Raw genomic sequence first — 20,211 nt, 5'->3', positions numbered from 1 at the left:
GCAATTCAGACTGGTTGCAGATCTATCTATGGACTGGCCTCCGATCCGAGCAGGAGACATTGACATCGACCATGTACAGGGAGGTTTTCACCTGGGTCCCCCCCCATTGCCCAGCAGCATCACCCCTCTTATGCTCTCGTCCTTCGACAAAGAGTTCTATACAGCACACAGACAAGGCAGGGGAGAGAGGGCAGCCCTGCCTGACTCTAGACTTGAAGGGGAAGCTATCTCCCAACCATTGATTTGGACTGCAATATAGATCTCTGTGGAGAGCTGCTGGATCCAATTTCTGATTCCCTCCCCAAAACCCATTTTGGAGCGTCCATCATACGTATACCTGTGTAGCATGCTGTCAAAGGCTTTTTCCTGCTCCGAAGATGACCAGCCGGGCATCCACTCCTCTGACCTGCGTGCAGGCGATGGTATCCGTGAGCAGCACCAGGCTGTCAAAGAGCTTCCTGCCAGGTACAGCATAGGTTTGGTCCAGGTGGGTCACCTGTCCTACAACAGACCTGACTCTGTTGGCAGTGGCCTTGGATAGCATACTGTAATCTACATTCAGCAGTGAAATGGGTCTCCAAATACTGATGTCATCTCTCTCCCGCTTCTACTTGTAGACGAGGGTAAGGATGCCCTTCCTCATGGAGTGTGACATGCTGCCAGCCAGAAGCATAGCATTGTACACTTCCAGTAGGTCTGGAATGAGGACATGCTTGTCTGAGACCGATCTGAGGGGGGAAAACAGTGCTGTGGAATTGTAAATCTCTCAGCTCAGGGCGCAGTGCGGAAGGTAGAACTGGCCCAAACCAGCTAGAATACCCCTTCAACCAAATGGCCTCCCCTCTACTCCCTTCTTCACAGCGGCCAGTGTATCTCCGGACCCCCCCACGTCTCAGTGACAACCCTCACTCTGCCCACATCGATGATGCTGTTCTCTCTGCCTCATGCTCCACATGAACCAGCTGGACGTGCCCCAAAGTCCCAGCTGCCTGTACCTGACCCAAGCCTCCTGCTTTTCAACCAGAGCATCAATAATTTTCGTCTCCCTCGGTTCCCCCAGTAATGCCCGCCTTGCCTTTCAGTGCAGATCTCCAGGTCCCACTGTTCAAAGCCTCCCTTTGCCCACAAACAATCTATTTTGCGGGGGAGGGGGATACTGGTGGGATTAACCCTCTCACCCCGGACCGGACGCCCCGTCCCCGAGCACACGGGACCAATTCCCCGGCTGAGTGCGAACGTCCCGTCGCCATCCCCAGGAGAAGCGCGCAGAGTCTCGGCGACACTGCCGTAAAGCAGCGACGCGTTTTCCAGGGGAACGGTTGCCAGGCAACGAGAGCGGCTGCGGGAAATGCAGGTGAAACTTCGAGAGATAGACAGAGGGAGGAGGGGAGATGGAGAAAGGGAGGGAGGGAGGGAGGAGGGGAGATGGAGGGAGGAGGGGAGATGGAGGGAGGAGGGGAGATGGAGGGAGGAAGGGAGGAGGGGAGATGGAGGGAGGAAGGGAGGAGGGGAGATGGAGGGAGGAGGGGAGATGGAGGGATGGAGGGATGGAGGGATGGAGGGATGGAGGGAGGGAGGGAGGGAGGGAGGGAGGGAGGAGGGGAGATGGAGGGAGGGAGGGAGGGAGGGGAGATGGAGAAAGGGAGGGAGGGAGGAGGGGAGATGGAGAAAGGGAGGGAGGGAGGGAGGGAGGGAGGGAGGAGGGGAGATGGAGAAAGGGAGGGAGGGAGGGAGGAGGGGAGATGGAGAAAGGGAGGGAGGGAGGGAGGGAGGGAGGAGGGGAGATGGAGAAAGGGAGGGAGGGAGGGAGGGAGGAGGGGAGATGGAGAAAGGGAGGGAGGGAGGGAGGGAGGAGGGGAGATGGAGAAAGGGAGGGAGGGAGGGAGGAGGGGAGATGGAGAAAGGGAGGGAGGGAGGAGGGGAGATGGCGAAAGGGAGGGAGGGAGGAGGGGAGATGGAGAAAGGGAGGGGGGAGGGGAGATGGAGAAAGGGAGAGAGGGGGGAGGGAGGGAGAGAGAGGGAGGGAGGGAGGGAGGGAGAGAGAGGGAGGGAGGGAGGGGGGAGAGAGGGAGGGAGGGAGGGGGGAGAGAGGGAGGGAGGGAGGGGGGAGAGAGGGAGGGAGGGAGGGGGGAGAGAGGGAGGGAGGGAGGGAGGGGGGAGAGAGGGAGAGAGAGAGGGAGGGGGAGAAAGGGAGAGGGGAGAAAGGGAGAGGGGAGAAAGGGAGGAGGGAGGGAGGGGAGGAGAGAGGGAGGGAGGGGAGGAGGGAGGGAGGGAGGGGGGAGAAAGGGAGGGAGGGGGAAGGGGGGAGAAAGGGAGGGAGGGGGAGAGAAAGGGAGGGAGGAGGGGAGATGGAGAAAGGGAGGGGGGAGGGGAGATGGAGAAAGGGAGGGGGAGGGGAGAGAGGGGGGAGAGAGGGGGAGAGAGGGGGGAGAGAGGAGAGAGGGAGGGAGGGGGAGGGGGAGAGAGGGAGGGAGAGAGAGGGAGGGAGGGGGAGGGGGAGAGAGGGAGGGAGGGGGAGAGAGGGAGGGAGGGGGAGAGAGGGAGGGAGGGGGAGAAAGGGAGAGAGAGAGGGAGGAGGAGAAAGGGAGAGGGGAGAAAGGGAGGGAGGGGGGAGAGAGGGAGGGAGGGAGGGGGGAGAGAGGGAGGGAGGGGGAGGGGGAGAGAGGGAGGGAGGGGGGAGAAAGGGAGAGAGGGAGGGAGGGGGGAGAGAGGGAGGGAGGGGGGAGAGAGGGAGGGAGGGGGGAGAAAGGGAGAGAGAGAGGGAGGGGGAGAAAGGGAGAGGGGAGAAAGGGAGGAGGGAGGGAGGGAGGGGGGAGAAAGGGAGGAGGGAGGGAGGGGGGAGAAAGGGAGGGAGGGGGAGAGAAAGGGAGGGAGGAGGGGGGAGAAAAGGGGGGAGAAAGGGAGGGAGGGAGCGGGGAGAAAGGGAGGGAGGGAGAGGGGAGAAGGGAGGGAGGGGAGAAAGGGAGGGAAGGAAGGAGGGGAGAAAGGGAGGGAGGGAGGAACAGATGGAGAGAGAGAGGGAGCAGGAGAGGGAGGGAGGGGATGGAGAGAGGGAGGGAGGGAGGGGGAGGGGAATGGAGAGAAGGAGGGAGGGGGATGGAGGGAGGGGAGAGAGGGAGGGGGGATGGAGGGAGGGAGGGGAGGGGAGATGGAGAGAGGGAGGGAGGGGATGGAGGGAGGGAGGGGGAGGGGGATGGAGAGAGGGAGGGAGTGGAGAGAAGGAGGGAGGGGAGGGAGAGGAGAGAGGGGGATGGAGAGAGGGAGGGGAGGGGAGATAGAGGGAGGGAGGGGACAGAGGGAGGGGGAGGGAGGGAAGAGAAGGAGGGGGATGGAGAGAGTGATGGAGGGAGGAACAGATGGAGAGAGAGGGAGAGGAGATGGAGAGAGGGAGGGAGGGGGGATGGAGAGAGGGTGGGAGGGAGGGAAGATAGATTAGATTATGAGGACACGCAGTTCTCTTTTATTATCGTTTAGTAATGCATGCATTAAGAAATGATACAATATTCCTCCGGTGTGATATGACAGAAACACAGGACAGACCAAGACTGAAAAACTGACAAAAACCACATAATTATAAACATATAGTTACAACAGTGGAAGCAATACTGTAACTTGATGAAGATCAGTCCATGGGCACGATAAAAAAAGGGAGGGAGGAAGGGAGGGAGGGGGGATGGAGAGGGGGAGCCGGAGATGGGGAGGGAAAGGTGAGATGGAGAGGGTGGGACGGTTCGGGAAGAGGAGGGGAGGGAGAGAGTGGTGGAGTAGAGGGGGAGAAGGAAGTAGGGAGGGGTAGGAAGGGGACAGAGGCAGAGACGGGTGAGAGAGAGAGAGAGATGGAAGGCAGAGAAGGGCAGAGAAGGGCAAGGAAGGGGAGTTAGGGAGGGAGAGAGAGACAGAGAGAGAGGTGGAGGGAGAGAAATGTGAGAGGGAGGGATGGGAGAAGGGGAGGGAGGGAGGGGGAGAGGAGAGGGTGCAGGGGGCAAAAGGGTGAGAAGGGGAGGAGAGAGTGAGGGGAGGAGAAAGAGTGGGGTGTGGAGAGAGAGGGGAGAAGATGGTGAGAGAGGGGGTGAGTGAGGGGAGAGAGGGAGTTGGAGAGAGGAAGAGGGGAGGAAGGAGAAAGAGAGTGAAGGAGGAAGGGTGGGAGAGGAGCGAGAGGGCGGTGGAGGGGGAGAGAGGGAGGGGGGAGTGAGCAGGGGCATGGAGGGGAGAGGGGGTAGTGAGGAGGGAGGTGAGAGGAAGGGCAGAAGGAGTGGAGAAAAAGAGCCGGAGAGAAAGGGGGAGAGAGATGTAGGGATAGAAGGGGAGGGAGGGAGGGAAGAGTAGTAGAGGGGAAGACAGAGAGCAGGAGGGAGGGAGAGAGGGAGGAAGGAGAGAGGGGCAGTGTGGGCTCTGAAGGTTGGAGGGGCAGGGAGAAGGAAGAGATGTGGAATGGAGGGTGAACAGAAGCGTGAGCAACAGGGGATGGGTGGGGAAGTGGTGTTGAAGGAGAAGTGGAGGGATGAAGAGCACTCAGGTGTTGAGATTCGTTGGATGTGAACTGATGGATTGAGTGCTCCGACCAACATGATTGGCTGGACTGATGGTCAACTGGCCAGTGATTGTAATTAATTCAGTGGTCAGCTGTGGGGAAGTCAAACTGTGATTGGAGAATCACAGTGATTAGTCGAATGTTAGGGAGTTGAAAAGAGTTGAGGTTGCAATTGGTTAAATGGTTGGGCATGTGGATTGCTTGATGGCTAGTAATGGTAATTAAATGGATGGCCATGGTCCTGATTGGCTGAATGCCCATCACTGGACAGATGGCCGATGGTTGTGATTGGTCGATGCTGATGACTGGTTGAATGACTGATATTGATTGGCTGAATGCCCATCACTGGACAGATGGCCGATGGTTGTGATTGGTCGATGCTGATGACTGGTTGAATGACTGATATTGATTGGCTGAATGCCCAGCACTGGTTAGATGGCCAATGGTTGTGATTGGTTGAGGATGCTGGTGATAATAAACCTGATTCTGATTGGTTGTACAGACTTGGGCAATGATAATGCCTGAACAAAGTTTCGGAAGAATTCAGTGGGTCAGGAAAAGGGATGATCAGTGTTTCAGATTACTGAGAGTACAGAAGAGTGTTAGTCAGTGTGCAGAGATTTGAGTGAGAGGTGAGGTAGGATCTGGTTGGTGTTGGGGGAGGTGGCAGATAGGGTGATGTGAAGATGGAGACAGGTGGGAGAGGGGGGATGAGGCTGGATATGGGAAAGGGAAGAATAGAATGTGAGAATGAAGTGTTACGTACCCCGTAACTGGGTTGCCAAACCAGCAGAAATAGATCACTCAGTTGGAGTGTGGATTACTGGAACTAAGAAAGTTTTATTAAAGAAATAAGCAACACAGTACTCCAATCAAAAGGATAATAAATACAACAGTTCAGCAATGATAAACACACATGTACACAGAACTAGGATAATAGGATCAATCAAGCTCTAATCGTCGTCTAGGGGTAAATGACCAGTTTCAAAGTGACGCAAAGTTCAGTTCGCAGTAATCGCCGTCGCCGTGGGAGGGAGAGAGAGAGAGTGAATGAATATTCAAATCGGATTTCAAACAGACCTTCGATATTCCTCACAGTCAGCTTTCGGGCGAGCCCTTTGTAATGTCTTCTGAGGTCACTGACTGTGACCCCTCCGTTTCAGATACGATTGTTCCTCTGCAGTGAACCTGGCACCCAGGCAAGGGCGGACACACACCAGGTTCCTGCCAATCGTACCTTTCCACCCTGTGCGTCTATGGCTTGGTCCCGCGACCAGCCCTCCAAAAACTCCCACCGACTTGTGGGAGATGCACCGCTTCCAGGGTCTCATTACCTCGTGGTGTCGTGTGTGTCCTGCCTTAGCGAACCTGTCCCTTTTTATCCCCCTGCTGGGGTATCGCCTGTCCATCACACTTCAAACAGTTCAGGGATCAAACAGGAGCCGATCTTGACAGTTCTGAGATCTTCTCAGTTCTCAGTTCTCCTTCTATTAAACTCTCTCGTCTCTTCATTAACATTTCCAAATGCTGCTCCATTGTCTTCCTTATCTCTCTTTCTCCTGAAGACAGGTGGCAGATCAACTGTTGATCCCACTGGTGCCAGCACAGGACAGTTAACATCTTAGTCTATGTGTACTTTTTGTAACCCTCTTTCGTCACAGAAGCTGGGTGGTTGGGTGGCAGGGGAAAGGGACACAATGTTGCATGAATCTTTAAACTTTCTCCCTCACTCTTTAAACCTATGCCCTACTTTCTAGCACTTCCAACCTGGAATAAAGGTTCTGACCATATCTACATTTCCCTCAGGTCTCTCCTCAGCCTTCAGCATTCCAGAGAGAAAAAAATAAACACAAGTTGGTCCAGGTTCCCCTCATACTGGCATTGGTTTATTCTTGTCACTTGTACAGTGATACAGTGAAAAGCTTGTCTTGCACTCTGTTCATACAGATCAGATCATTACACGGAGCATTGAGGTAGAACAGTAACAATGCAGAATCTCGGGGCTGTCCAGTTTGAGTTTGTACATTCTCCCTGTGACCGTGAGGATCTTCTCCGGTTTTCTCATACATTCCAAAGACATATGGGTTAGCAGCTTAATTAGTCATTGGGTGGCACGGACTTGTTGGGTTGGGAGGGTCTGTTAGCATGCTGTATCGCTAAAATAAAATAAAAGTCTCAAAGTTAGAGAATTTAGATTTAGAAGAATAATTGATTTATAAGCATCATGAACAAAACGGATGACCTTAGAGTGCCCATCAGTATTTGGAGCTATGATGTTGTGGCCATGGCTCAGGGGCAGGAATGGTTACTTTGAGTGCCAGGCTTTAGATGTTTCAGAAAGGACAGGGAGGGAGGCGAAAGAGGTGGGGGAGTGGCACTGTTGATCAGAGATAGTGTCACAGCTGCAGAAAAGGAGGAAGTCATGGAGGGATTGTCTACGGAGTCTGTGTGGGTGGAAGTTAGAAACAGGAAGGGGTCAATAACTCTACTGGGTGTTTTTTATCGACCACCCAATAGTAACAGGGATATTGAGGAGCAGATAGGGAGATAGATTCCAAAAACGTGTAATAATAACAGGGTTGTCATGGTGGCAGATTCTAATTTCCCAAATATTGATTGGCATCTCCCTAGAACAAGGGGTTTAGATGGGGTAGAGTTTGTTAGGTGTGTTCAGGAAGCTTTCCTGACATAATATGTAGATAAGCTGATAAGAGGAGAGACTGTACTTGATCTGGTATTGGGAAATGAACCTGGTCAGATGTTAGGTCTCTCAGTGGGAGAGCAGTTTGGAGATAGTAATCACAATTCTATCTCCTTTACCATAGCGTTGGAGAGGGATAGGAACAGACAAGTTAGGAAAGTGTTTAACTGGAGTACGGGGAAATATGAAGCTATCAGGCAGGAACTTGGAAGCATAAATTGGGAACAGATGTTCTCAGGGAAATGTATGGCAGAAATGTGGCAAATGTTCAGGTGATATTTGCGTGGTGTTCTACATAGGTATGTTCCAATGAGACAGAGAAAGGATGGTAGGATACAGGAACTGAGGTGTACAAAGGCTGTTGAAAATCTAGTCAAAAAGAAAAGAAAAGCTTACGAAAGGTTCAAAAAGCTAGGCGATGATAGAAATCTAGAAGATTATACTGTAAGGCTAACAGGAAGGAGCTTAAGAATAAAATTAGAAGAGCCAGAAGGGGCCATGAGAAGGCCTTGGCGAGTAGGATCAAACCCCAAGGCATTCTGCAAGTATGTTAAAAGCAAGAGGATAAGACGTGAGGGAATAGGACCAATGTGTGACAGTGGAAAAGTGTGTATGGAACCGGAGGAGATTGCAGAGGTATTTCATGAATACTTTACTTCAGTATTCACTACGGAAAAGGATTTTGGCGATTATAGGGATGACTTACAGCAGATTGAAAAGCTTGAGCATGTAGATATTAAGAAAGAAGATGTGCTGGAGCTTTTGGAAAGCATCAAGTTGGTTAACTCTCCGGGACCGGATGAAATGTGCTCCAGGCTGCTGTGGGAGGCGAGGGAGGAGATTGCTGAGCCTCTGGCAATGATCTTTGCATCATCAATGTGGACAGGAGAGGTTCTGGAGGATTGGAGAGTTGCAGATGTTGTTCCATTATTCAAGAAAGGGAGTAGAGATAGCCCAGGAAATTATAGACCAGTGAGTCTTACTTCAGTGGTTGGTAAGTTGATGGAAAAGATCCTGAGAGGCAGGATTTATGAACATTTGGAGAGGCATAATATGATTAGGAATAGTCAGCATGGCTTTGTCAAAGGCAGGTCGTGCTTTACGAGCCTGATTGAATTTTTTGAGGATGTGACTAAACACGTTGATGAAGGTAGAGCAGTAGATGTAGAGTATATAGATTTCAGCAAGGTATTTGATAAGGTATCCCATGCAAGGCTCATTGGGAAAGTAAGGAGGCGTGGGATCCAAGGGACAATGCTTTGTGGATCCAGAACTGGCTTGCCTACAGAAGGTGAAGAGTGGTTGTAGACAGGTCATTTTCTGCATGGAGGTTGGTCACCAGTGGTGTGCCTCAGGGATCTGTACTGGGAGCCCTACACTTCCTGATTTTTATAAATGACCTGGATGAGGAAGTGGAGGGATGGGTTAGTAAATTTGCTGATGAGACAAAGGTCGGGTGTGTTGTGGATAGTGTATGGAGGGCTGTCAGAGGTTACAGCGGGACATCAATAGGATGCAAAACTGGGCTGAGAAGTGGCAGATGGAGTTCAATTAAGATAAGTGTGAGGTGGTTCATTTTGGTAGGTCAAATATGATGGCAGAATGTGGTATTAATGGTAAGACTCTTGGCAGTGTGGAGGATCAGAGGGATCTTGGGGTCCGAGTTCATAGGACACTCAAAGCTGCTGCGCAGGTTGACTCTGTGGATAAGAAGGCATATGATGTATTGGCCTTCATCACTGTGGGATTGAGTGTAACACAGTGTTACACTAGTAACACTGGTCAGAACCCAGTTGCAGTACTGTGCTCAGTTCTGGTCACCTCACAACAGGAAGGATGTGGAAACTGTAGAAAGGGTACAAAGGAGATTTACAAGGATGTTGCCTGGATTGGCAAGCATGCCTTATGAGAATAGGTTGAGTGAACTTGGTCTTTTTGCCCTGGAGCAACGGAAGATGAGAGGTGACCTGATAGAGGTGTATAAGATGATGAGAGGCATTGATTGTGTGGATAGTCAGAGTCTTTTTCCCAGGGCTGAAATTGTTATCGTGAGAGGGCACAGTTTTAAGGTGCCTGGAAGTAGCTAGAGAGGAGATGTCACGGGTAAGTTTTTTAACGCAGAAGGTGGTGAGTACGTGGAATGGGCTGCCGGCGATGGTGGTGGAGGTGGAAACGATAGGATCTTTTAAGAGACTCCTGGACAGGTACATGGAGCTTCGAAAAATAGAGGGCTATGGGTAACCCTCGGTGATTTCTAAAGTAAGTACATGTTCGGCACAGCATTGTGGGCCAGAGGGCCTGTATTGTGCTGTAGATTTTCTATGTTTCTATAACAGAAGTAACACGTTATCTGCAGGGATCAGCTCGTGCGTTGTCACACTTCAGCACCATCAACATCCAGGTGAACCTCTTCTGCACCCTCTCCAAAGCATCCACATCCTGTAACAGGGTGTCAGAACGGCACACAATACACGTATACAGCCTAGTCAAAGCTTTATACAACTTGCACCATTAGAATGGAAACAGAAGAGCCTGCAGGTGTTGGAAATCTGGGACTGCGTACACAATGCTGGAGGAACTCAGCAGGCCAGGCAACATCTATGAAGGGGAATAAACAGTCAACATTTCAGGCTGAGACCCTTCATCTGAACTGGAAAGTGATATATACTAAAAGCGATAGGAGGAAGATGGAGAGGACGGTAGACCATTGAATGTGTCGGTGATGAGCAGGTCAAGAGGCTGGTGGGGAGTAGAGGTGGGATGATACAGGGTGATCAGATATGGAAAAAAAAGGGACGGGGTGAGCAGTTACTGGAAGTTAGAGGGAATGATGCGCACGGTGCGCTGTTGGAGATGAGCAGAACACAATATGAGGTGCTGCTTTGCTAATCTGTGTCTGGCCTCTATGTGGCAGTAGAGAGCATCTGTCCCTGTGGGAATGGGAAGTGTAACTGAGTGGTCAATCACTACTGTAGCGTGCCGTATCACTAAAATAAAATAAAAGTGGGAATGTGGGAAATTACAACCAGTAAGGCGGATGAATGTACTCACCAATGTAGAAGAGGCTGTGTGAGAGCAGTGGGCACAGTAAATCATATTTTAATATGTAATATATATTTTGATAAATTAACCATTTAATTGCATCCGGTGCTCCTTCCCTTTATTTTATGGTCCACTGTTTATTCCCCTTCATAGATGTTGCCTGGCCTGCAGGTCCACTGTCCTGTCTTATCGGATTCCACCTTGTCAGCCCTTTGTTCCTTCCTCCCATCAGCTCGCAACTTTAGACATCATCCCTACTCTCCGTCCCCCACCTCACCTGGATCCGCCATCTGCTGCTCGTGTCTTCTCCATCCCTTCCCTCTACTTTTTTATGCTGACCATCTCCGCAGTCATGATGGGTCTCAACCTGAAATCAACACTCTCTGAAGAGCTCATCCAGCACTTATAGAGTCAACACATAAACTGGCCCTTCGGCCCATCTAGTCCATGCCAAACCATTTAAACTGCTCTCCATACCCCTGCCATCCCTGTACCTATCCAAACTGCTATTAAACACTGAAATGAAGCTGGCATGCACCACTTGTGCTGGCAGCTGGTTGCACACTGTCACTGCCCTGAGTGAAGAAGTTTCCGCTCGCATACCACGTCAACCTTACACCTTTATTCACTGTGTGTTGCAATTGGATTTTTAGCTTAATGCCCCAACCAACCAATGCTGTAAGCCAATTTTACCACCTCTCCATCTGTTGCTATTTAATAATTAATTGGTTTACTATTGGCATGTACTGAGGTGCAGTGACATTTTTGTTTTGTATGCTATCCATGGTTCATTTCATTACATCAGTGCGTGATATAGTATGAGTGAAAACAAGAACAGAATGCAGAATAAAGTGTTGCAGTTCCAGAAAAAGTGCAGTGCAGGCTGACAATAACTTGCGAGGGCCATAACGCAGCAGATGGTGAGGTCAAGAATAGCCTAGCATACCAAGGAAGTAGAAGCCACCCTTGAGCCCGGTGGTACGTACTATCAGGCTTTTACGTCTTCTGCCCAGTGGGACCGGGGAGGAGAGAGGATGTTCAGGGTCATATTGGCAGAGAGGTATAGAAAGAGTCATATGCAGAGTGGTTGCTATGCCAAGTCTTGATGCCTCGAGATAGGATGCTTTCTAGAAAAAATGGTGAGGGTCATTGGGTATCTGCCAAGTGTATTCAGCCTCATAAGGAAGAGGAGAAGCTGGTGAGTTTTCAACAAGCAATGGAATTTCACCACAACTTCCCTCTGCACATCAAAGTTCCTGTCATACGCAGTGTACTTCGCTCCAGGATCAAATGTAAAAGCAAAGTGTTATCATTTCAGAGGACCTGTCCAGAATATAAGTACAATTAGAAAGAAAGCATCTCTACTTCCTTAGGAGTTTGCGAAAATTCGGCATGACATCTAACACTTTGATAAACTGCTATAGATGTGCAGTGAGTATATAGACTGGCTGCATCACAGCCTGGTATGGAAACACCAACGCCCTTGAACAGACAATCCTACAAAAGGTAGTGGATACAGCCCAGTCCATCACAGGTAAAGGCCTCCCCATTTCTGAGCATATTTAAATGAAATGTCACAGGAAAGCAGCATCCATCATCAGGGATGCCCACCACCAAGAATATTCTCTCATCTTGTTGTTGCCATGAGGAAGAAGGTACAGCAGCCTCAGGACTCACTCCACCACGTTCAGGAACAGTTATAACTCCTCAACCATCAGGCTCTTGAACCAAGGAGGATAACTTCACTTGCCCCATCACTGAACTGTTTCCACAACCTGTGGAGTCACCTTCAAGGACATGTCATCTCATGTTCTTGCTATTTATTGCTTATTTATTTGTAATTATTATGATTTATTTCTTCTGTTATTTGCAGAGTTTGTCTTCTTTTTCACACTGGTTGAATGCACAAGTTGAGTTGAATTGAATTGTATTGCATTGTCTTTATTTCTTACATCCTTCATAAACACGAGGAGTAAAAATCTTTACGTTACATCTCTGTCTAAACGTGCAATGTGCAATTTACGAGGGACAATTGATAAGTTTGTGGCCTAAGGTAGAAGGAGTCAATTTTAGAAAACCTAGCACATTTAGTTTTCAACATAGTCCCCTCCTTTATTTACACTTAGTCCAGCAGTTGTGGAGCGTACGGATCTTGGACCTCCAGAAAGTGTCCACAGTAGGGGTAATTGGTAAGGTAGAAGGAGATGAGTTATACAGCTCTCATTACATGCACATGCAGTTCAACTCTTTGAATGATTATGCAGAAAATTTGAGGTTAATAACTCATCTCCTTCTACCTTAGGCCACGAACTTATCAATCACCCCTCGTATAGTAATTTATAATAAATAGTATGTACCGCAGGACAGTCAATATAACATAGAAATACAATTGTACCAGCATGATTTTATCAGCCTGATGGCCTGGTGGAAGAAGCTGTCCCGGAGCCTGTTGGTCCTGGCTTTTATGCTGTGGTACCATTTCCTAGATGGTAGCAGCTGGAACAGTTTGTGGCTGGGGTGACTCGGTCCCCAATGATCCTACGGGCCCTTTTTACACACCTGTCTTTGTAAATGTCCTGGATAGTGGGAAGTTCACATCTGCAGAGTCCTGCGATTGAGGGAGGTACAGTTCCCATACCAGGCAGTGATGCAGCCAGTCAGGATGCTCTCAATTGTGCCCCTGTAAAAAGTTCTGAGGATTTGGGGGCCCATGCCAAACTTCTTCACTGAGTTGAAAGAGGCGCTTTTGTGCTTTTTTCACCCCACAGCCAGTGTGTACAGACCACGTGAGATCCTCGGTGATGTGGATGCTGAGGAACTTAAAGCTATTCACCCTCTCAACTCCAGATGTCAGTAGGGTTTGTTAGCCTGTCTCCATTCCTCCTGTAGTCCACACAACCAGCTCCTTTGTTTTTGCAACATCGGAGGAGAGATTGTTTTCTTGACACCACTGTGTCAGGGTGATGACTTCTTCTCTGTAGGCTGCCTCATTATTATTTGAGATAAGGCCAATCGGTGTAGTGTCGTCAGCTAATTTAATTAGCAGATTGGAGCTGTGGGTGGCGACACAGTCATGGGTGTACAGAGAGTAAAGGAGGGGCTTAGGACACAGCCCAGAGGGGCACCTGTGTTGAGGGTCAGAAGGGCAGAGGTGAGGGAGCCCACTCTTACCACCTGCTGGTGACCTGACTGTAAATCCAGGATCCAGCTGCACGAGGCAGGGTGAAGGCCAAGGTCTCTGAGCTTCTTGCTGAGACTGGAGGGAATTACGGTGTTGAATGATGAACTGTAGTCCAAGAACAGCATTCTCACATAAGCATCCTTCTGTGAGGCCTTTCATTAATTCTATTATTTTCATTGGATTTATTGAGAATGCCCACAAAAAATGAATCTCAGGGATGTATATGGTGACATACTATGTACTTTGATAATAAATTTACTGTGAACTTTAATCAAAAGTACATCTCATACTTGCCTAGATCAAATTCCATCTTTCAGTTCTCTGTCCAAATTTCCAACTGCTCTATGTTTTTTGACAAACTATTTATTCATATGCTTGCCTGGTCTGTGCTTGGCCTCACTGTGTAGAAGAGGCCACTTCGGGAGCCCCAAATGCAGCAGGCAAGGTTGGAGGAGGTATATGTGAATCTGTGCATCGCTTGGAAAGTCTAAAGTCGCCAGATAGCATTGAGGAAGGAGGTGTGGAGACACTTGGCATCTCCCATGGGTGCATGGAAAGTACTAGAAGATGGGAAGGGTGGGTGCGGAGAGGTGAGTGAATGAAGAGAGGAGAGTGCCCAGGGAAAGCAGAAAGGGGTGGAGAGGGGGAGGTGTAACTGGTGGTGGGATCATATTGCAGCTGGTGAAAATATGGAAGTGGATGTGCTGGAAGTGAAGGCTGGTGGAGTGAAAGGTGAGGACCAGGAACTCTATCTCTGTTCTGTCTGGGCTGGTGGGGGTGAGAGCAGATCTGCAGGAAGCAGAGGAAACGTGGGCGAGTGCACTACCAGTTATGGCAGAGACAGGGAGCACCACGTTCCGAAGGAGGATATTCCTGGAGCAGAAAGCCTCGATCTGAGGGCAGATACAGTGGATGGCATCTATGCAGGATGGAAGTGTAATGGAGGAACCTCTGGGTTTGTAGTAGGTATTGGTGGATAGTTTTTTTCATGTCATGGAGGCCAGGAGATCCAGGAAAGGAAGAGAGGTGGCCGAAATAGTGCAAGTAAAACTGAGAATGCCCATTGATGCTGAATGGTTGGGCTGCCCAGTGGTCCACATTGGCTGTAGATGGCTCCTTCCCTGGTCAGTGACACTGTTCTCTCTTCCCTCTCTGTTGCAGGGCGGAGCGGGAGCGGAGGGGCCTGAGGTCCACTGGAGCTGGAAGAAGACGGGCTCCTCTGTGCTCCTGGCCCGAGCCTTCCACAGTGCGGACCTGGTGGGAGACAGGCTGGTGGTCTACGGAGGGATGCGGTCAACAGAGCCCCGGGAAGGGCCGCTGGGTGATGCGGTGATCCTGGGGGCGGGCTCATTGGCAGTGGAGGGGGTGGTGTCGGGCGGGCCAGCCCGCAGCCACCATGGCACCGCCGTGCTGCAGGAGCGCTGGTTGCTGGTGGTGGGGGGGTGGGACGGCAAGAGGCGGCTGGCTGGGCTCCAGGCCCTCGACCTGGCTGGGTATGAGACCGAGCCCGGCTTCTGGAGCCAGCTGAAGCAGGAGCAGCGCAGCCAGGCACCCGTGGGGCTGAGTGGCCATAGTGTCACCAAGCTGAGCGAGCAGCGGCTCTGGGTGGTGGGACGCGAGGGAGGGGTCCGCACCCAGAGGAGGTTTGCCAGCATCTTCCAGCTTCAAGTGGACATGCAGCATGGACACTACCGGTGAGTCAGTCAGACACTGGCCTGAGCATTCTCAACCTTTCCTATCCACGTACTTGTCCAAGTGCCTTTTAAATGCTGTTAACTTACCCGCCTCAACACAGCCCCCGGCAGCTTGTTCTGTATGCTGGCCAGCCTCTGGGTGAAAAAGTTGCCTCAGGTTCCTATTAAATCTCTGTCCTCTGCTTCTTGGTTCTCCAACTGTGTGAAAAAGGCCATGCACATTCACCCTATCTATACCTCTGTAAGGTCATCTTTCATTCTCCTACGCTCCAGTGAAAACAGTCCTTACCTGCTCAGCCTCTCTGCATCCCAGCAGGGTCTGCAGAAACCTCCCCTGCACTCTTTCCAGCTTAATGGCATCTTTCCTACAGCAAGTGAATGACACACGGTATTCCAGATGCAGGCTCACCGACGTCCTGTGCAACGGTAACATATCTCAGCTTCTGCTCTCAGTGCTGTAACTGATGAAGGCCAACATGACGGAAGCCCTTTTCACCACCCTTTCTGTAACTCCACTTTCAGGGAAATATGCACTTGTATTCCTGGATCCCTCTGTTCCACAACACTCCCCAGGGCCCTATAGTTCACGAGGAAATTTCCCTGATCCCTCTGTTCAACAACACTCCCCAGGGCCCTACCATTCACTAGAAAAGTCCCCTGAATCCCTCTGTTCTACAACACTCCCCAGGGCCCTATAGTTCACGAGGAAATTCCCCTGATCCCTCTGTTCTACCACACTCCTCAGGGCCCTATAGTTCACGAGGAAATTCCCCTGATCCCTATGTTCTACAACACTCCCCAGGGCCCTATCGTTCACTAGAAAAGTCCAGCCCTCCTTTGAACAGAGAACATAGAAATCTACAGCACATTACAGGACCTTCAGCCCACAATATTGTGCTGACCATGTAGCCTACTCTAGAAACTGCCTAGAATTTCCCTAGCGCATAGCCCTCTATTTTTCTAAGCTCCATGCACCTATCTTGAGGCTTGCAAAAAGCCCTATTGTATCCGCTTCTACCACCGTCACTGGCAGTGCATTCCACGCACCCACCACTCCCAGTGTGAAAAACTTACCCCCGGCATCCCCTCGGTACCTATTTCCAAGCACTGGGGCTCATACACAAACTTAGATCGTTAGCTCATAGTCATAGTCATACTTTATTAATCCCAAGGGAAATTGGTTTTCGTTACAGTTGCTCCATAAATAATAAATAGTAATAGAACCATAAATAGCTAAATAGTAATATGTAAATTATGCCAGGAAATTATGAAATTAGTCCAGGACCAGCCTATTCGCTCAAGGTGTCTGACCCTCCAAGGGAAGAGTTGTAAAGTTTGATGGCCACAGGCAGGAATGACTTCCTATGACGCTCTGTGCTGCATCTCGGTGGAATGAGTCTCTGGCTGAGTGTACTCCTGTGCCCACCCAGTACATTATGTAGTGGATGGGAGACATTTGACCAAGATGGCATGCAACTTAGACAGCATCCTCTTTTCAGACACCACCGTCAGAGAGTACAGTTCCATCCCCACAACATCACTGGCCTTACGAATGAGTTTGTTGATTCTGTTGGTGTCTGCTACCCTCAGCCTGCTGCCCCAGCACACAACAGCAAACATGATAGCACTGGCCACCACAGACTCATAGAACATCCTCAGCATCGTCCAGCAGATCTTAAAGGACCTCAGTCTCTTCAGGAAATAGAGACGGCTCTGGCCCTTCTTGTAGGCAGCCTCAGTGTTCTTTGACCAATCCAGTTTATTGTCAATTCGTATCCCCAGGTATACGTAATCCTCCACCATGTCCACACTGACCCCCTGGATTGAAACAGGGGTCGCCGGTACCTTTGCTCTCCTCAGGTCCACCACCAGCTCCTTAGTCTTTTTCACATTAAGCTGCAGATAATTCTGCTCACACTATGTGACAAAGTTTCCTACCGTAGCCCTGTACTTAGCCTCATCTCCCTTGCTGATGCATCCAACTATGGAGCCATCTGAAAACTTCTGAAGATGACAAGACTACCTCTGCTAACAGCCATGTGGCCCAGTGCTGAGGCCACCTTTCGTACGTAATGTATGTCTAGCGTTGGTATGATTTGGAGTTCAATTAAACAGGAACATTGTGATGTTCCAATTAAAGGAACCTCGGTTTGAGTGAATGCTGTGTAAATACTGCCCATAGAGTTATCAGTAGTCCAGAAATGACAGATTGCACACCAACATAAAACTATAAAGAAAGTATATTTACCAAATTTCAACTTTATCAAACAGCTAACAGAGAAACAAAAAGAAAAAAAGGGCCTATTACAGTTACACATAAACGTTGGAGCTCATTTCCGTAGTAGCTGTGAGTATTGCTTTACTCACAGCGCTGAATTCCCATCACCAAGCACAGGCAGAACGTCCCTTCTTGAAATTCTCTGCCTTGTGAAGCACTCCTTGCAATCGGGTCTTCCCTGGTGCTGTTCTGTCCATGCCCCCCCCCCCCAAAAAGACCTCAAACCAGACTACTGTCCTTCAGAAATCTTACCCAGCCCAGCTCTCCAGAACCTCCTCACCATCCCACAATCCTGATTAGCTGACATTCTTAACTTGGACAGTGTGACTCCTTATCTTTTACCAGCAGGACAGACTGTTTTTACAGAAACTGCTAAAATAAAATACCTCACAGCGCAGCAATAGAAATCTTAACCAGGACATTATACACATCTCCACTATTAGACACCACCTGCTTTTCATGCCATCCACATCTTGCGAATCATGCTTTGTAGATTCCCATTCGAGTGGTGTGGGAGTGTAAGAAGGGAGGGGATAGGGTGGGGTGGAGCCACATCACTTCCCCCATGACATCTTGCAGCGACCATGTGATGGGACTGTGGGCTTTGCGGTCTCTGACTGCCTGTCCCTCCCCAGGTACGAGGAGCAGGCCTCACGCACAGCCTCGCGCTCTGGGCACTCGGCCACCCTGTGTCGGAGAGGGTGCCGAGGGAAGGCCAGCTTTCAGCTGCTGCTATTTGGAGGGCGCAACACACCTGGCTTTGAGGTGGCCGGGCACTGGAAGGAAGGGGTCGTGAAGGTCAGTGATGGCGAAAGGGGTTTGTGAGGGTCAGTGATGGGGAGGGGTTTGTGAGGGTCAGTGATGGGGGAGGGGGTTGTGAGGGTCAGTGATGGGGACGGGGTTTGTGAGAGTCAGTGATGGGGGGAGGGGGTTTGTGAGGGTCAGTGATGGGGGAGGGGTTTGTGAGGGTCAGTGATGGGGAGGGGTTTGTGAGGGTCAGTGATGGGGAGGGGGTTTGTGAGGGTCAGTGATGGGGAGGGGTTTGTGAGGGTCAGTGATAGGGGAGGGGTTTGTGAGGGTCAGTGATGGGGAGGGGTTTGTGAGGGTCGGTGATGGGGAAGGGGGTTTGTGAGGGTCAGTGATGGGGACGGGGTTTGTGAGAGTCAGTGATGGGGGAGGGGTTTGTGAGGGTCAGTGATGGGGAGGGGTTTGTGAGGGTCAGTGATAGGGGAGGGGTTTGTGAGGGTCAGTGATGGGGAGGGGTTTGTGAGGGTCGGTGATGGGGAAGGGGGTTTGTGAGGGTCAGTGATGGGGACGGGGTTTGTGAGAGTCAGTGATGGGGAGGGGGTTTGTGAGGGTCAGTGATGTGGAAGGGGGTCTGTGAGGGTCAGTGATGGGGAGGGGGTTTGTGAGGGTCAGTGATGGGGATGGGGTTTGTGAGGGTCAGTGATGGAGGGGGTTTGTGAGGGTCAGTGATGGGGAGGGGGTTTGTGAGGGTCAGTGATGGGGAGGGGTTTGTGAGGGTCAGTGATGGGGAGGGGGTTTGTGAGGGTCAGTGATGGGGAGGGGGTTTGTGAGGGTCAGTGATGGGGAGGGGTTTGTGAGGGTCAGTGATGGGGAAGGGGTTTGTGTGGGTCAGTGATGGGGAGGGGGTTTGTGAGGGTCAGTGATGGGGAGGGGGTTTGTGAGGGTCAGTGATGGGAGGATTTTGTGAGGGTCAGTGATGGGGAGGGGTTTGTGATGGTCAGTGATCAGGAAGATCAGAGTTGGGAAGGAGGGGATCTTGCTCAGTGATGTTGAGGAGGAAGGATGGAGGGCGTTGTGGTCAGTGAGTAGAGGGGGAAGGGGATGAGGAGGGGTGGGGAAGGGGATGAGGAGGGGTAGGGAAGAGTGATTGGGAAGAAGGTGTGAAGATGGTGGTGGTGGTGGGGGGAATTACCCTGGAAGGGTCAGCAGGGATAAGCAGTGGGAGTAAGGAGCCTGCTGGATTGGATGGAATGGCAGAATGGAGAGGACAGAGTTCTGTGAGGAGACAGGGAATGTGGGAAATAAACAATCCTTAGAATGGAAGTGGAAAGCCGTGATGGAAGTGTGCAAAAGAGTAGGAGGGAGAGAGGAGACGGGAAGGAAAGAAGGGAGAGTGCGGCTCTCGGGAGGGTGGATGACAGGATAGTCCCATTGATACTAACCACCTCTCTGATGCCCCACAGTCCCAGCAACCCTCTCCCCAAGGCTTGGTTGGGAAGTTGAGCTCCCTCATCGCTGACGAGGTGGTGACTCCTGGCAGCCCAACACCTCGCCGACACCACTCCACGGTGCAGGTGGGACCCTTCACCCTGTTGCATGGGGGTGAGTCATTCAACAAGGCCATTGACACAATCTGCAGCGACCTCTACATCTACGACACACGTGAGTGTCAGATATCGTGACAGGGAGCTTCACCGCATGTCTAACCCGTGCCCTGGGAGTGTGTGATGGGACAGTGTAGAGAGTTTCACTCTGACTCGTGCGCTGGAAGTGTGTGATAGGCCAGGGATCACAGTGAGTATTTGATCCCAATCTCTTGTTTCCTCAGGATCTTGTGCCGGGCAGTGGTTCCGGTTCCCCGCCTCTGACGTAGAGCTGAAGAGAGTTGGACATCGGATGGTAGTGCTCGGAGAGCAGCTGTGTGTGATCGGAGGTCTGGGACCAGGCGGCAAGCACTGTCCCCCTGATATTTACACCCTGGACCTCCACTGCTGACTCTGGCTGTGGGAACCCTTTGGTTCAAATAAAGATGCTGTC

The 20,211-nt window shown here is 50.9% G+C and overlaps 1 protein-coding gene across 2 annotated transcripts; it reads left to right on the top strand.

Annotated features, from left to right (window-relative positions):
- Positions 1-1,304: 1,304 nt before the first annotated feature.
- Positions 1,305-20,211, top strand: LOC140209589 (kelch domain-containing protein 9-like). 2 transcript variants are annotated; one of them, XM_072277860.1, is made up of 5 exons: positions 1,305-1,354; positions 14,617-15,149; positions 18,063-18,225; positions 19,638-19,836; positions 20,003-20,211. In XM_072277860.1, the coding sequence occupies exons 1-5, from the start codon at positions 1,349-1,351 to the stop codon at positions 20,167-20,169; spliced, it is 1,068 nt and encodes a 355-aa protein (XP_072133961.1). In that variant the 5' UTR covers positions 1,305-1,348; the 3' UTR covers positions 20,170-20,211. The 2 variants fall into 2 exon arrangements, with proteins under 2 accessions (XP_072133961.1, XP_072133962.1); XM_072277861.1 differs by having other exon boundaries at positions 19,638-19,748; positions 20,003-20,129.

This window comes from Mobula birostris, chromosome 14, assembly GCF_030028105.1.
Source record: "Mobula birostris isolate sMobBir1 chromosome 14, sMobBir1.hap1, whole genome shotgun sequence".
NCBI classification, from domain to species: Eukaryota; Metazoa; Chordata; class Chondrichthyes; order Myliobatiformes; family Myliobatidae; genus Mobula; species Mobula birostris.
The sequence above is the reverse complement of the archived record's forward strand: the minus strand, read 5'-3'. Positions and strand labels throughout refer to the sequence as shown.